Source organism: Strigops habroptila, chromosome 1 (assembly GCF_004027225.2).
Source record: "Strigops habroptila isolate Jane chromosome 1, bStrHab1.2.pri, whole genome shotgun sequence".
In the NCBI taxonomy this organism is placed as follows: Eukaryota; Metazoa; Chordata; class Aves; order Psittaciformes; family Psittacidae; genus Strigops; species Strigops habroptila.
In genome coordinates, this window is record NC_044277.2 from 33,987,468 (window position 1) to 34,005,338 (window position 17,871).

The 17,871-nt window shown below is 40.3% G+C and overlaps 1 protein-coding gene across 2 annotated transcripts in view; it reads left to right on the forward strand.

Moving 5' to 3' along the window:
• Positions 1-17,871, forward strand: part of SLCO5A1 (solute carrier organic anion transporter family member 5A1) — a 78,632-nt gene that overhangs the window by 40,875 nt on the left and 19,886 nt on the right. Inside the window, exons 5-6 of one of the 2 annotated variants that reach the window (XM_030501283.1) lie at positions 4,762-4,926; positions 9,728-9,926. In XM_030501283.1, the coding sequence (XP_030357143.1) occupies positions 4,762-4,926; positions 9,728-9,926 (364 nt within the window). The remainder of the gene's footprint in view (positions 1-4,761; positions 4,927-9,727; positions 9,927-17,871) is intronic. The other variant, XM_030501291.1, reaches the window with a different exon arrangement.

Genomic DNA, 17,871 nt, shown 5'->3' on the forward strand with positions numbered 1-17,871 from the left:
TATTAATTAATTACATGTATTTTGTAGTCTGTGGGGTTTTTTGTTTTTTTTTTTTTTTAAGTATTTTGAGTTTTGTCCTTATGTACAGCCCTTACTTAAATGTGGAATATGGAATGTGCAATATGTCTGTCTTTTCATGTCTACCAGCTGTCACATGCCCTTCCCAGTCAGTCCCTGCCAGGGACAGAGACGGGTTAGTAACGCTTGTCAGGGCATCAGCAAAGGTAAAAGAAACTCCTGAAGGGCTGGTGGCTGTAGGATAAGCCCACTGCAATGCTTCCCCAAGGATCTGGATTGGAGTTTCTACAGTACCTGGACACTAGTTGGGTCAGAATAGGAGGAGGGGACAGTGGTCTGTGTGCGGGGTGCTTGGTGAACGCTGTAAATGTCAGGGAGTTCAGCAATCTGTGGGCTGGAGATCCTGCTGTGCCACTGACCTTGTGCAAGGCCCCCCTCACCCTTCCTTAGGCCATCTTGAAGAGCTCAAAATAGAAAAGGCTGGCATGACTCCCTGCAGTGATGAGCAGTGTTAGCTGGAGCCTTGAGGAGCTGCTCTAAATCAAGTTAACAGAAGTAACAATCAGATCAAACTTGCTCTGAAACTCCCTACTCTTGATGGGATATTAGAGGCTGTTCAGCGATCTGGCCACCACCCAGGTACCTAAGGCATGTCCTGAAAATGCTTGAGGAATCGAGTTGAATGATGTTGTTTAAATGGTATGTCTGTAGATAATGAAATTAAATACACAGGAAAATATGATTCTAGATTTCAGTGATTAGCTCCATGCAGGATCTGTTTGAAGTAGCTGTGTGTGACTAAAAAATGCTCATTTCCATTCTGATAAACAAACCAGAAATTGTGTCTCACATCTTGGCTCTGCTTTGTACTGCAAGAGAGTAGAAGCTGGCCCTGAGACCTTGGTGCAGGGGCAGCCTCCTTCAAAGGCTGCGGACATGAATAGTATTGTCCAGGCTTGGGTCACCAGCAGAAGGGAGGTCCTTTAGCTAATATCTGTGTCACCCTTACAAGGGCCTTCATTGATGGACAACAAGAGGACAGTGCTATAGACTGGGATGGTTTATTCCTCTGGTTGTATTCATTGCATCACCTTGGGCTAGATGCACAAGAACAGGGATAAAAGAAAACATATTAAATGATGAAAAAGGAGGTGAAGTCAGAATTACTTCAGCTTTTATTGAAATTCTGTTTATAGTGCTTTAAAAGTTTTGTTTAGAGCAGTATTTATGAATATTTGTATTGCTTACAGATTTTTCTTATGCTTTTCCCTTAATCAAGCAGTGGTCCAGCACATAAGTGAAAGAAAATGAATACTGACTAGAGAAAAAATGTTGTCAAAGACCATGAAAGGAAGAAAATTGCCAGCGGACTGGCAAACCAGGCCATCAAGGCAGGTTTTAATTTACTCTTAGTTACGTATTTGGTTAAAAAAGAAAAAGAAAGAAGATGAGGATGTTTTAAGATTGGAATTGCTACACAGAAGTGTAGAGATGTTTGCAGCCTTACTAAATGATAATTTCAGTTTTAGGAATGTAGTCAGTAGAGATTTGTTTGTTCAAATGACAAAATGAGGGAAACTGCAAGTTCTCATAGGTTTGTTTCTGATGCACGCTTGCAAAAAAGAGATTTTTTTTTAAGACCTAAAAACCAGAACCTGATAGGTTTAATAATGGCCTTGAAATAAAAACCTAGGCCTATGTCTAGTCACACAAAGATAATATGACATTGAAATGTTTTAAGTCCATGATTATGTACAGATCCTGAGTTTTTAGTATTCTTGGGTTTTACTAGAAGTAGTGTGGTTGGAAGATATGAGATACTTATAGCACCTTTTCCTTACAGGTTTTTGAATTCAGAAGTGTAATACAGATTCTGTCACACAGGATTTGACTGTAATCATAGGAGGAAAGCAAGGAAAACCTAATTCTGAGTAATTGTTTTTTATTTGAGAATTTCTTACTATATAGGATCTTTTCCATGTGTGCCAGACAGTTGCTGTTGATAAATCACAAAGAGCTTCAAGTCTCAACTGTTTCAGGTGGTGTCTATTAGTGCAGCATGCACGAATAATCTGTGTTTCATTTCATGCCAAAAATGACAGTAATCAGCAGAGCTGTTCCCTGAAGAATCCTTCACACAGGTGTAAGAGAACTTGTGCTTATTCTAAGACACTAAGTTTTATCCATTTATCAGTAGAAATCCAATTTCAAAATACTAATTAGTTTTGAAATGAATAATGATCTTTAGACTGTGTGCTCAGATAAGATACAAGTAGGAGTCAACAGAAAGTACAGCTCTACATCCAATCACCAGAGCAAAATGTTTGTTAGCTTTGCAGTTCATAACCTTATTAGTTCTTCGGTATCTTTATATCAAAAATACTAAACCAGACATTTTCCTGAAGCTCACTTTTACCAGGTAGAGCCAAACTTTACCAGGTATTATGATATTTGGACCATGCCCTTTAAATGCATTGATTTAGCAAAGATCTTGAATTCACCCCTTGGCCAAGAACTTCCAGTTCATTTCTACAAAGAGCACTTAATTCATCATCCTAGTAAAATGATAGTTCTCTTTCCAGTCTTCTGAAAGTTACTATCTTACTAATTTTCTTCCACATGTTTTCAGCACAGGTAAGCAGCAGCCACCAAATAGCTCAGTTTCAGTCCTAGCATCCCCTCTTTGTGCTTCCTGACTCCTTTCTTGCAGCAGCAGCAGCAGCAGTAGCAGTATGGTCATAAGCGCTTGCTTCTGCTACAGGGGGAGAAGCACTCAATCCTGCACCTTGTCCCTGGGGAAATCCTGCTACAGCTGTCCTGCCGCAGCCCTGTGGCAGCTGTTCTCTTAAACTGCATCATGTAGCCCCATTAGAGGCTTTGCAAAAGCTGGGTTAGAGCATCTTGGCTGTTACCCTTTGGTTTCTTCTTCCATCTAAGTCCCCATTAGCTAACCTAACCCAAACCAACCCCAAAATAGTCACAAAGCTGAAGCTGATGAGATTTGAGGGCTGACATCTGATGGTATTTTAGATCTTTCTTTTTTTTCTCTCTCTTTCATTTGCTTTTGAACAATGAGAAATTTTGAGCAGCTATATTTTAAACATGCATCATATTTGCCAATAATTACTGACACTATTTTATCCGTGTACTTGCTACTCTAATGTAGTTTCTGAAGGTGTACAGTTGCATTACAGTTTCCATATATTCATGTTGACTATATTGTCTCATTCTCCTGTTATCTTGTTTCTTTCTGTTTTTCTACTGCAAGCAGACACATTTTTTTGTAAAAAAAGCTGTAGGTGGTAAAATCCATTAATATTCAAATATATGAATGCTTCTTAATGATTTATTCATTACTTATTTCCAGCAAATTTTGTATTTAACATTTAATACATTTCTTCATAGAGGCAGCAAGGGAGCATTTACATTAAAATTATAAACCCTGTACTCATAATGAACTCAGCATAAATCTGACAACTAGCATAAGCTAAGACTGAATGCAGTAAGACAACTTAGGCGCTAGTTTGCAGCCTGACAAGTTTTGGCATGACAAGAGTCTAAATTCTGTTTGCTTTAATACAGATAACCTACTGGAGTCAATGTAGAAAGTAAGACAGATTTTTGACTTGACAACTTTTAACATCAATGAAATTCTCACTCAGGAGCTGTTACTCAATGTGTTATATTTCTAATGGGTGCTCCTGTCATTGAATTCAATGGGCGTTGATTCAAGCAGTGTTCAGTTTTTGTACAAAGTGAAAAGCAAATAAAAAACCACAAACCATAGTAGGTTACATATAATACTTGAAAAGAAGATCTAATCTTGGTAGAAGCTCAAGGAAAAAAAGTTTAAAATCACACTGTCTAATCTGAAAAAAGTAAGTCTTGAACAGAGATATCATCTTGTGATGATAATTTGACATCACTGTAAGACTAACTTAGAATTATTTAAGTGTTTCTTTTAACTACAGTGCTGAATTTCATGGGGTTTTGATATTTGATTTGAGAATAATTGCAACATCTGTGAATACTTCTTCAATTTAAGTTAATGATATATTCTCATTTTTAATTGTTTTATCCCTTCTGAGAATATTAAATGAGTTGTCTGTAAGGTATGTTGAGATTCGTTGTTATCACTGACATAATTTTTTCAGTATGCTTTGTCTGCATCTACTGTAGATACTTTTAAATCATATAGGAAAATGTTTTATTAAAAATCTTTTTGTTTGCTTTTAAAATTCTGGTTTTATTATCTCAGCTTTCCAAGCATGGTCTTTGAAGCAGAGTTACAGGGGGGGAGTATGTGATCTGTTTTCCTCCTGTGGAGTGCAAAACTCAGTGCTGTTGGTTTACGAGTGTGACATGTTATCGCATAGAAAATTTCAAACTGAGACATCAGAATAACTCCAAAATTGCTAAATTTTATTGCTGTTTTTCTTTCCTTTAGAGTGTTACTATGTAGACCCTGTTTCTTCAGATGGTTTTGTTAAAACAGACCTCAGTTATGTTTGTGAAAAGTAGGACTGCAGCCCTGGGGCGATGCAGTGAGAAAGGGTAAGAGCAGACAGCGAAGACTGCAATCCCAAATATGCAGTCTCCCTTCCGTTTAGCAAATGTAGCCAGATGCTAGCAAGCCATTATTGCCAGTCCATCTCAGAGAAAATGAAGCTGGTTTGTTTCAGTTTGCTTTTGTTTCTCACTCATTGTTTATAACATTTGTTTGTAATTTTTGTCATTTTATAGAACTTCCAAGAGCAGCTATCAGGATCTTAAGCAACATGACATTCCTTTTTGTGAGTTTGTCATACACAGCTGAGAGTGCCATTGTCACAGCTTTTATTACCTTCATTCCCAAGTTCATCGAGTCACAGTTTGGCATCCCAGCTTCCAATGCCAGCATCTACACTGGTAAGGCATTGCCACATAGTATAACCTTGCAAGGGTTGGTTTTCTTCGACTAATGAAATGAATAAATGTAGGAATGAACCAAAAATGTGCTTGTTGGAACAGGTGATTGGATACAGCTTTGTGTATTTGGTTAGATATTCAGGCCATTTTTTGATGTTTGTTATATGTGTTTAGTAAAACGTGAACCCATTTGTACTGTTAAAGGGCTAGGGGTTTTTACATAAGCCTAGACAGACATTTTCTAATATATTAATGATCTTCAAGGTGGGGGGAAAGCAACAAACAAAAGTTAGAAACCCCACAGGCGTTACTGCAATTTGTGTGCCTTCAAGATTTTTTAAGGCTGTTCTTATTTTCTGTGAATTTTACTTCCTCTTTGATCTTTAAAATATCCTAATCTTTCTTTTTTCCCCAGTGATGAGTTAAAATTTATCTGTCCCACCCTTCAGTTATCTCTTCCCCTCCAGGCTGGTGGTTTTCTCCTTATTTACTTTTTCACAGAGCGCCTAACAATCCAGTCTAGCCCAGAGAGCTCCCCAAATCCTTTCCCACCTGTCTTTCCAGGTCTTTTGCAGGTGTAGCTCTTTCCCTGCTGCTGCAGCAATGTACAGCCAAGCCCAACTTCAAACAGAGCTACGAACTACTAAATTTTAAGCTTCGTATTGCTCTGGAGGAGGGCAAGATGCGAACTTCCCTAGGGAAAGGGGCCAAAATGTTGTGCAGAACTGGGGCCTGTGTCATGCAGGTCATGTCCCTTCTCTTCTAGCTGCATCAGACACTTATCTTTATAAGCATCTTTCTGACTTCTCCATAGTACTTCCGATATAGATATAGAATAGCTGCTAATGCAAAGCATGTTAGTTCTTTGCTTCACCATGCTTCCAGATACCGGGAGTGAGAAGGAGTGATGGAGTGGAGAGTGAGTTGTGGGAACAGGGGTGAAGTATGGGGTGAAGCTGCCCAGGGGCATCAGTCAAGGAAAAGACAAAAAGTAGCAGAAGAAAGAGAGAGGACACACCGACCTCGTGTGGGAATCGTGTCATCTGCAGTGGCTGGAAGAAATGTGAACCTTTCTAGACTGCAGAGGGTAAACATCGGAAAAGCACCATGTAGTGACTTCTGTTTGAGAGCTTGCTGAGATGAGATTTTCTTCAGGGCATGAAATCCCTGTGTTCTGCCTACGGGGAGGAAACATTGATTGATGGGACCCTGATTCTATCAGAAGTTTAGGGTAGCTACACACGCAAAGGGGTTTTACTGTAATGAGTCTTGATGGGCTTGCTCCGTAAGTTGCTTCGTTTTCAGGATAAACCAAAAACATTGTTGCTAGACAGAATGTTCAACAGCCAGTACATTAAAAGAGAAAAAAGTGATGTGACCCTGTTCAGAGTGTGAATCTCTGTTGTTTTCCCTGTTATAAATTACTTGATAAAGACTATTATAATGAACCAGAAGAAGATGAAATAGTTTAGGCTGGATGTGCAACGCAGAAAAGTGAGCACTGCTTCCACAGCCCTAACTCCTAAACTTAGCATTGAAGTCAACAGTTGTTATTAGTTTTATAAATTCTCTTTTAGCTACTGGCTAATCAGTTAAAGACATGTCCAGTTTACAAACTTCTGGTTAATAAAAGGAGGACTTAACATGTTGTTTGCATTACTACATCTGTACTTGCATGTATACTGCCAGCTGAGTAAAGTGTGTTTGCTGAATGTCTTCATGTGACTGATGTGAAGTTTTTATTGGTCATTTTCTGTCTCAGTTCATGAGCAGCAGTTCTTTCATTGTCTCAATTTCTTTCTGTTTTTTAAACAAACCTGGCATTAGTCATCAGCAAAAATGCCATGTGCCAAACTTTATGTCTTGAACTTGTGCAGCTTGTGCTCCAGTCTTGTCTTGCTTGGAGTTTTGTTTATTGTGTGTAGAGAAGGTGGCATTTAGCCTTCAGGCTTTCTTAAGTCCAAAAAAAAAACCAACTTTGACTTTAGAGTACAGGTAGATCTTAGACAAATCCAGGTTAAAATTTCAGGTGCTTTGTTAATAGATTTACATGTGAAAAAGAGAGTTACAATTCAAATAATTTGTAATTGGAAGAGCTGCACACTGAATGTCATAAAGCACTGTTCTGGTAACATCTGCTAAAATGGTTACAAATGCATTGGATCTACCTTTAGCTTTAGAAAAAGTATAATATGTACCCCAGACAGAATTAGTTTGAAAATGTCTACGGTATTCCCTTTGGAAGTGTAGCCTGCTTAACAGATATTGCCGTTTTCTGTTGCCAGACTATTAGTAGCTGTTAAGATCATCTCTTGCTGCTGTGGCAAGCCTCAAGTGCTGCAGTATCCTGACAACAGCAAAAAGGACAAAGCTTGAAAATTGCTGACTGAAAGCCGATATTGCCTTGGAGCTCTGTATCCAGGAGTGTATTTAGCACACGCACGATTCCTGTAAGCCAAGCTGTCATTATAAAATGAAGGAGAGTGCAGTGCAACAGCTTAGTATTGGATCTTAAGCTTTATTCCTCTAAATGCCTTTGAAAAAGAAGAATGCGTGTCCTGATTAGATGTACATGCTTTGCTTTGCCCTGGAAATTCGCCTGGAAATGCACTTTGACAGTACATCACTTCTGATTTCACATTCTCTGTGGAAAGAGAGGGGCATAAGGATGAAGAGTTTGTACTTGGGGCAAAAGAACCTGTCAGGCTTCCTGACAGGAAGGGAATGAGTGCTTCTCTCTACTGCCTTCACCACAAATAGCAAAATCTGCTCTTGCCCTTCTACTTTCTCCCAGAGAGAGAGCTCCATCACCAGCTCCACTTTGCATGGAGGATTGGTCTTTATGCATCTTGTGTGTAGGCTTTCATCCTACCTTTCCATCCTCCTGAATGAGAGTGAGCCTTGGCAGGCAATTTGCTCATGTTCTTCTCATTTTTAGTGTTCTGATCTTCATGGTGTGGTAGAAGATGGATGAAAACAGCAGTGCAGGGTAACTCACTAATGGAAGAACCACTAACCTAATGCCTAGCAAAGTATTTACATGCTCAGTTTTTACAAGATACTAGACACAGACACACAGAGTCTCAGTTCTAGTGAAAGGCTTTTCCATGCCTTCGAGAAAATAAGAAAGAAGAGTAAATTCAGGTCCAAAAGAGGTTAATCACTCAAACCTAAGCTACAAGGTGGAAGGAAGAAGAATAAAATACTGAGGTTAATTTGTTGTCAATAAGCTCTTACTTTGGGCTAGATCGTAAGTTCATATAACTGCTATAGCCGTGAATTTGGTCCACGGAATTTGGTTCACCTAACAGAGGTGTTTTAGAAGGCATTGCAAGTGATCCTGGTCTGCGTTTGGTATGAATGTCAGCTTCTCTGACATCAGAGAAGCTGCTCTCTTTCACAGAGCAGGGCATGCCTGCTAGGCTCAGATGGCTGAGTTGAAATTTTTGCTCAGAGAGAACATTCTCAGTGCAAGTGAAAGGATTTGCATTATTTCTTTTCCTTGTTCATATTCAGTCATTGAAAGTGAGAGATACAACAGCTCAAGAGAGATAACAGCTTTGAACTTTGTAAAAATCATTTAATTCTCCTAGGAGGTCTTGAACATTTAATTTCTGCTGTTATGAGAAAGACTGGTTTTGATTCTGTGGAGGGTTATTATTAAGAATCTTCGTCATGAAATGACATTTTATTTTATAATGCCGTTGGTGATGGCAGTATAATTAAAGCAGCAACTATTTTTACCTCTTATTTTTATTTTCACGATCTCAACATTTTGATAAATATTATGTCCCCCTCAACTTTAGACAAATTGTCAGAGAATGAGCATACTTTGCAATAATATTAAGGATATTTGCAAGTGATAGTCCTGCTGGCTTCTTTAAAAAGATCAACATCTTTGGGAATTTGGATTATAAAGTTTAGCTCCTTCCCAGTAGATGAAGCTGCCAAAAGTTGTTCAAATTCCATATTTATGGGGAATGCATCTTTATTAGCAAAGACCTAATTTAAAGACCTTCTCACATGTCAGTGAGAAGCAAAAGCCAAGAGATGTGAAGATGTGCAAGACATTTGCTGATTTAATGCCTCCTTAGGCCCTGACAAATGAGGACAGCCTGGTGATGTGTTGCTGAACTGCTAACTTATAACTACAGCAGCAGAGCAACAGAAATTTCATAGGCACATCTTTTGTGTCTTAAACTTACCCAAATACTAATTCTGGTATCTTAATTTCTCTAATTGTGTTTGATCAGTTTATACTCCATGTGGCTGTGCCAAGATGAATGAGGGTGCTGATGTATGAAAGTGCTGTTCAGCTTAAGTAAAGTATTTAGAAGGCAGAATTAGCAGCCTGGCTCACGTGCGCACTCCCAGGTGGGCGGACTTCTGGGGTCTGGCCTGAGGTTGGCACTTGTGTTTCACTGACATTAATCATAAGAGTAGGGAGAAGAAGATTCGTGTCCAAATCTGGATTTCTTCAAGTTTTCAGTACTTAAACTGGAGCAATATGTAGCCCTTCTCCCCATTCTAAAATAAATACAAAGCAATGTTTCTGCTTCTCAGTACAATAGTTCTCTTATAGTGCTTTGCCTGCTGGTAATATCATAAGGAGGCTTTTATTAATTCTTTGACAACACTCCAGAGGTTTGAAAATCTGACTCAGTTTGCTAACAGAGATTTAGACAATGGAGATCTTAGTGCAGCATTTGCAGTCATCTAATTAGGGAATGAAACCAATATTTATGTTTTATACCATTTCTATAGGTTGTGTTTTAATGTCACTCGAATTTCTTCCTGGCAGGTGTGATTATTGTCCCGAGTGCTGGTGTTGGTATTGTCCTTGGTGGCTACATTATAAAAAAACTGAAACTTGGTGCGAGAGAGTCTGCGAAGTTGGCTATGATCTGCAGTGGTGTATCTCTGCTGTGCTTTTCAACTCTCTTCATTGTTGGATGTGAAAGCATTAATCTAGGGGGAATAAATATACCTTACACTACTGGGTAAGTATCTTGGAATCATCTGTGGCAAACCCAGCATTTTTCAATAAAGAAAATGGTAAAGAAATATAAAAAATGCTGATGGCTGGTGTACTGAAGAAGCCACATGTTCAAATGAGAATTTGGTGAGTATCGTGGTATAAACACACACTGTTACTGTGTGGTCCTTTTTTTTGTTACATCTGGTTTATAATGAAGGTTATGTAATGACTCACCTTTTTGAGGCATGGGAAAATGCATCGGAATGGGCTTCAGTGATTTTTACAGGAAAGTAGGAATAGTGTCCTCTGTAGAGTGCTCAGGCTTTAGCTGGTGTTTCAGAATGTTTTCTGCCCATGCAAGTTGTGAAAATACTGAAGGGATTATAAAGATTATTTCTGAATAGGTTTGTTTATTATCACCATAATAGTGTCTTAGGTCTACAGTCCCTGTTTGAGAGGAAACACTTGGGCATGTGCTGTCAGTGGTGTGAGCTGCTTCTGAACCACTTACTAGTTGTATGAATGCCCTCCAGCACTTGCTGGGTCATCATCAAGACAGCCACTAGATCAGAACCCTTAAAGATATATTGAGAAGGAAGAAGGCTATAATGCAAAAGAAGGCGTGAAGGGAGGAAGGTGTTTGGTGTGAGGGATTTAAGCTGAGACATTAAGAAATGCGTGGAAGGGCATTTAAAAAAAATGAGGGATTTTTGGAAGGAAGACAGTGTGATAGAAGTTGTAAGAGGGTGTTTTGCTGGAAGGTAATTCCTCAGCAGCCTGATCATGATCTTTTATTTTCTTGCTTATTTTGTTCATTACCTTTTCCCCAAAACTGCTGCCTTCATGCAGCTTAAACACTAGAACAGAGTAAGCATTTGAAGAGCACGAACTTACATGAAGCAATCTATCCGTTTGCTTTTAGATCTGGGACAACATCTGCCTTTTATTTATGGCTAGGTGCCAGGTATCAGATCCATCTGAATATCTTGCTTTTAAGGGCCAGCCCTGGATTCCTAACATTTTGAGGTTTGGAGGAGAGTGTAGAAGTGCGAAGCAGGAAAAGATATGATCAAATGGGGAAAAAAAGAACTACAGTGGGGCACTGAGCAACCCAAGTGAAAAACAGAGACAAAATGGGAAGCAAGAGCGGAAGAAATAGGCAGTGTTTACACAGAGAATATTTCGCATTGCATGTTGCTGGATGTTACTACATTGCTGTCAAACCTTAATCCTAGGGCAAGGAAAAACAGCAACTGAAAGTCATGAGCTGATGGAAAGCTGATTTATTCATTTGTGTTCTTAATAACCTAGAGTTAAAGCTTGGTGCTGAGAGGCTGACTGTAGAGGGGAGTAGCATAGTGATATATTCTTGCCTGAGCATAGTGGGCTTAAGAGGGAGAGAACAAAGATGGGAAGGGGGTGGAATGCCTTGATTGTCCACCTGCTATTGATGTTGGTGACAGCCTGTGGGTATAGATGTAGAAATGAAAATTATTAGGAATTAAAACATAATTTCAGATAGCAGTTAACTGAACCGTGTGGTAAGTCAGAATGTCCCTGCCTGGCTAATGAGAAGGCTGTAGTCTTCTGTTTGTGAAAAAGTGCTATGTAATTTAAATCTATTTCTAAATTGAAGACAATGCAAACTATTGCTATGTAACACATACCCTTCATACTGGAATTGTAAGAGTACCTATTTTTTTTTTTTCCAGTAAGTAATAACATTTACAGTAAATACATAGTATGAATTGAATTTAGCACTTAATTCACAGCTGTTCTGAAATTCCGCAGTAGCATTACTTCTTTACCACCTTCATCTAATTGTTCTTAGTGAGAAAAGAGGTGAGACATGATAATGGCAAAATTCTCAAAGGTGTTGAGGTATATCAATTCTTTCAAATCAGTATAAAAATCAGTATGCAGAGTGTAATGCCATCAGAAACTGAGAAATACCAGGATGTTATATAGCATGGTTCAGGAGTTTGCAGCCCCAGCCCTGTATGATTTTTTTAATGCAGGATCAAATCCAAATTTATTATCAAAATGATAATAAAGAAGTAGCACTACACATAAATTCAGCCTGAATATCTGACATGATAAACATTCTCTAAATCCTCATGGTCAATCATTTGATAGCTTCAAATCATTTACTTGGTAGGCAACTCTTTAACTCAGACATCAAAGAATGGTATTGTTCACGTAACAAAAAAGCATGCTTTCATTTTGAGGTTTAATAAAACACATGCTTCATTCTCTAGTTCCAGTGCAGTGCAGTGTATGCACATCAGAGCCGGTTCAACAGGCTAGATTGGATAGGAGAAGCAGTACAGCTCTTTGTTCAGAGCAAATGCCTTGCATAATGCTCTACCTTAACATGGCTATGCCAGTCTGATCTGAACTACCTGTGCAGACAGCAGCCCAGAGATGTCAGCTGTATTGGGCAGTGTAGACATAGCCTGCAGGAGAATCTTCTCTGGACAAACACGTTCACTTCTACTGTTCTTTTCTTTTACATTCAGAAAGTAGGGTTTGTTTTTTTCCTTAGGTGAACTGAGCCATAAACCAGTACAGAGGAGAAGGATAAGCTGGGGTTTGGTTAACATAAAAGTATGTACATACTGGTACTCAGCAAAGTAGGCAATGATATTTCATAATTCAGTATGTTTCATAACTCAGTATTTTTCTAACTGGGCTGAAGTGGATGGGACCTGGAGGCATGCACATATTAGAATATATTTGCAAGGATTTTCTGCTGGTATATATTAGACACAAGCAGTTTTGCTGTTGTTGGTGTGTCATCAGCAGTTCTGTTATCAGGAAGGTCAAGGGCATCTCTGTATTATACATCTCAACACTTTAGAACCTGTTTAGAGGATTGTCTCTGAAGGTGTGTTTGGTATTTGAACACAGTGTGAGGAGCCTTACAAACCACAATACAGCATCCCTTCTCTTGTACCATAATCATCTGAATGGGAATTCCTGAATCAGTGAATTGTCTTCTTGTCTTTTGAGTATCTCTGAAGAGGGTAGCTCCACAGCCTCTCTGGACAACCTGTGCTGCTCACGTCTCAGTCACCTTCACAGTGAAAAAGTGTTTCCTATTCAGAGGGAACCTCCTGTGTTGCAGATTGTGCCCATTGCCTCTGGTCCTGTCACTGGCCACCACTGGAAAGAGCCCAACTCTGTCCTCTTTGCACCCTCCCTTCAGGTATTTAAATACATTGATGAGATCCCCGAACCTTCTCTTCTTCAGGCCAGATAGTCCCAGCTCTCCCTGCTTTTCCTGAGAGGGTGGATGCTCCAGTTCCTTCAGCACCTTAGTGGCCCTTTGCTGTATTCTCTCCAGTACATCCATGTTTCTCTTTTATTGGGGAGCCCAGAACTGGACCCTGCACTGCAGGTGTGGCCTCACCAGTGCTGGATAAAGAGGAAATAGCAGAGATCAGCTGCTTTGGTTGTTTATAGATCAAAGAATGCTTTGGGTGGGAAGGGACCTTAAAGATCCTCTAGTTCCAACACCCCTTCCATGGGTAGGGACACCTTCCACTAGACCAGGTTGCTGAATGCCCCGTTCAACCTGGCCATGAACACTGCTAGGGATGGGACATCCACAACTTCTCTGGGCAACCTGTTCCAGTGTCTCACCACCCTCGCAGTAAAGACCTGCCTCTTCTATGTTTTGTGATATAAGGCAACTAAAACAGGCTTTGTTGGGAGCTCACTCATAGTGACAGATTACTGGATTCAATAATCTGAAACAGTTTCATTTCTCATGTTTCTGGTATGTGACAAATCAAATCAGACCCTTTTTGATTGCTTTCTGTTGTTTTGGTGCAATTAAGGTTTAATTAAAGCATACAATTGACTTACTGAGGTACTTCACATAAAAAAAAGTAATTCCGTTCTTCCTCTTGTACCACCCGTCTGGGTTTCTGTTATTCTTGTATCTCTTTCAGTTCAATCAGACAGTTGGATCCCCTAACTGGAAAGCAGTGACTAATTAGATCAGAACAATAACAACAAAGGAGTCCAACTAGCACAGTGAGAGGGTCCCTTGTTTGACAGCTACACAAAAATTGCATCATTGCTGCAATTCCAGCTGCTTGCCAAGAAGCAGACTGCAAATCTCTGTCATCAGAATGTCCTTCAATATCAATCCAAAAATATTGCTATCAAATTAAGATAATACTGTTCATCATATAGCCCAATATTGTTACAGAAATTCTGTGGTGAGGGCTTGTCTCCTTTCTTTTTTATTTCCTTGGTCCTGTAGGTTATTACAGTGATCTAAATAAATATGAATAAAACCAATTTATGTGTGCAAACCAATTCTTTGTTTAGCTGTTACGAAAATATAGTCAGTCACTATTGGTTTTTGGTTTTTTCCTAAACTCCGTTTCATTTAGATTGTAGCCTAATGGGAAGAGAGTCTACTTTTTTGTTTCCCAATATGTGTACATTGACTGCCAGCACAATGAGGTTTCAGTCCAAGCCTGGGTATCTGAAGTAACGGGTCACAGATCTAAAAACTCCAGGCAATAAATCGTACCCGATACTTTTCCTTTTCTTGTTTTACTCCTATACCACAAGCCTTCCACAGAGTAACAGTTGAAGAGGAAAACAGGATTTAGAAAACAAAATGTTAGGAACTAGAGGCACTTTTATTGTTAGTCACATCTAATAAAGATCTCCTCTTTATTAGCTTTACTGGCATCATGTCGTGGAGACAAAGAACAGTCTCCCTGAGAAGTGAACAAATGCAATTTGTCAGATGGGATTCTGTGTTTTGTCCCAGCACACGTTTAGCAAACTTTGAGTTGAACCTTGTTAATGAAAGGAGCTGTGTCATTGTAATTGAAAGAATAGTTCAGGAAATGCTGTTGTTTGGGCCTGGTTTCTGTTAGTGTGCTCATGCATGACGGATGTCCTTGGCAGTTCAGGTGCAGCAGCACTGCAAGTTGGCAAGTTGGCTGTACCCTCTGAAACAAGCGGGGCAGCTGTTTCTCAGACATTCTGTGTGTCTAGAGCAGCACATGCATTGAAACTGAGCTGGTTTTCCTACAGGCTGCAGCTCGCAAGCAGGACTTACTAGCTTGGGGGCAATTTCTGTAAGATCCTGCTCTTTCTGACCAATATGGGTAAATCTGAGATGTGCTGTGAAGTAATTCAGGTGTCAAAGCTCTGGTTTTCTTTGTGGAGAGTAGGCAGCCTCCCAGTGTCAGAAGGCAGGATTAGTAGAGTACTCTGGTTCAGTTTACTGCTGGAAAAATACATACCTTCCAGAAAAAATGATGCCCTCCTGGGAGAAGCGTTCATAGAAATCTGTTATAATAAGTGCTAAATGTTAGATCACATGTGATGAAAATGGGGTTTCACGGATATGTGTAAGTAAAGATTTCATGTTCCCAGCATCTGAATTCCTTCATTAGTTTCCCATCATTGACAAAGGAGCGAACAAGGAGTGAACAGTGAAGGTAATAAAGATAAAAGCATGAACTTTTACAACTGTCTGATAACGAGCTTTTGGAAACAGAGTTAATAGGTGATTTTTTGTACCATGTGTTCTTGAAAGGATGACAAAAGTATCTCTTTGCATGCAAGGCATTTGCTGTAAACAACAAAAAAATCCCACCAATAAACCTTACAGTGATGTGCAGAGGTACAAAAAGTGATGAAAGCTGGAGAGACACAGCTTGCAGTAGCTTGTTAGTAATTTGAGCATATTTGCTTTGCGTATCGTAAACGTAAGGCTTCTTCTGGGACAAACAAAAAAATGCCCCAGAGATTAAGTTATCACAGTGGCCTCATTTCAGTTTCCAGTTTCAGGCTGCTCATTTCTTGCATGCCTGATTTCATTCACCTTTATTTAAGCTGATTTACTAAGCTCTGTGTCATGGTAATGTTCAGCAATGCAGCTGAAGCGAGTTAGCTACATAAGTGGAGTGAGCCGGGGAGTTCTCTTTCCTGCCTGTGGAACAGCACAACCCATCTGTGTCTGAGAAGGGTTTTGGGTAGTGGTGAAATAAGAGGTCAGAAGAATGTGTTTCACAGGTGTCGTGGTTTGAGCCCAGCCGATAACTCGGAACCACGCAGCTGCTCGCTCACTCACCCCACTTCTTCCTCCCCCGCTCCCAGAGGGATGGGGAGGAGAATCGGAAGAATGTAACTCCCATGGGTTGAGATAAGAGCAGTCCCGTAACTGAGGTATAATACAAAACCACTACTGCTACCACCAATGGTAATAATAATAAGGGAAATAACAAGGGGAGAGGATACAATTGCTCACCACCCACCAATCGATATCCAGCCCGACCCGAGCAGCAATCTGCCCCTTCTGGGTAACTCCCCCCAGTTTATATACTGGGCATGATGTGCCATGGTATGGAATACCCCTTTGGCCAGTTTGGGTCAGGTGTCCTGTCTCTCCTTCCTCCCGCCTTCCCCTCCTCCCTGGCAAAGCATGAGACTGAGAAAATCCTTGGTCAGAGTAAACATTACTTAGCAACAACTAAAAACATCGGTGTTACCAGCGTTATTCCCAGGCTGAAAGTTAAAAAACACAGCACTGCGCCAGCTACTAAGGAAGAGAAAAATGATTGCTAAAGCTGAACCCAGGGCAACAGGTGGGAGACGCTGGGGAGGGGAACGCAAGCTGTGCCTTTCCTGACAGCCTGGGTTGTCCCTGGACTTGTCTACGTACAGGGTGGCAGAGCTCTGCTGGCAGCCAGGATGTGGGCATGAGGGTCTCTCAGCCAGGCTGGGGAGTCCCTGCTTACCCCAAGTATCCAGGCATCTGGGACATCCAGCTCAGCAGGCTGCTGAGAAGCGTCTGAAACTCCAAAAATGCTGCCTCTCCTGTTGGCATGAAAAACTTCTGTCACTGTGCTGCTGAAATCAGTATGTTCCCGAGGAATGTTTTGATGATGTGATGTTTTCCGTTGGAGAAAAGGTTCTGTTGAGAGATTGCTGCAAGAGTCTGCCTGTTGCTATATGACGTGTGCTGCTTATTGCTTTCTGGAATCCAGTGTGATATAATAAGACAAGTTTCAGCTGATAGCTGAGAAGGCAACAGAACCAATATCAATCCTGGATATTTAATTTCCTGCTCAAGCTGCAACTTGTTTCTAAAACTGTGCCTTGTTTATTTATGGCACAAGAAAGAAAACACTCAGAAAGGCTTTGGTTAACATCCAACTAGATCATAAAGTGTAAAGTAGATCCAAGAGCTAAATCTGTGAACCTGATTTGTGTGATCAGTAGACGGTCAATCAATATTTAAGAGCTACTTAGTAATACTTGATCGACTGCAGAAGTGCCCAACTGGAAAGACAAGCATATTCAGCAAAAGCAAATAGTGATGTATAAATACTTTAAAAACGAGTCAAGCGGAAGCCGCTAAGCAGCGGTTGTACTTCTTAGTGTCACTAATGACAGGAGGTGATGTGACGGACGACGGGGGTGACAGTCGTGTGTAGAGTGGCTCCCAAGCCAAGTATCTGGTCTACTAGGGTGTAAAAGAATATCCCTTGTGGTCCATGGGATAGTTGGGGTGCAGCACGTCTGATGCTAGCTGTTTATCCTTACAGTGGTCCTGCTCACACATTACAGATGTGAAGGCAAGCAAATGGCAACCCTCGTGGGGCTCCCCAGCCATGACAGTCTGAGCATATGTACAGGATTTTGAGGATGCAGCCACCAACCCAATCCAGATTCCAGTTCAGCTCCTGCATGGCTGAGAAGGTGCTAAAATTCTCTGAATCTCTACTGATGTGCTTAGAGCAGAGATACTTGATGTAGTTTTAAACAGCAGTGGTCATTGAGCAACACTGAGAGCAGGACAAACAAGCCAGCACAGTTAGTTCAGTATTACATGGAGAGGTTGTGCATACCAACATAATTCCCAAGGCAAGATTTTTGCTTATGATGCATGTGCAAATGCTCATGCCCCAGCAGAGTGCAGTACGTAG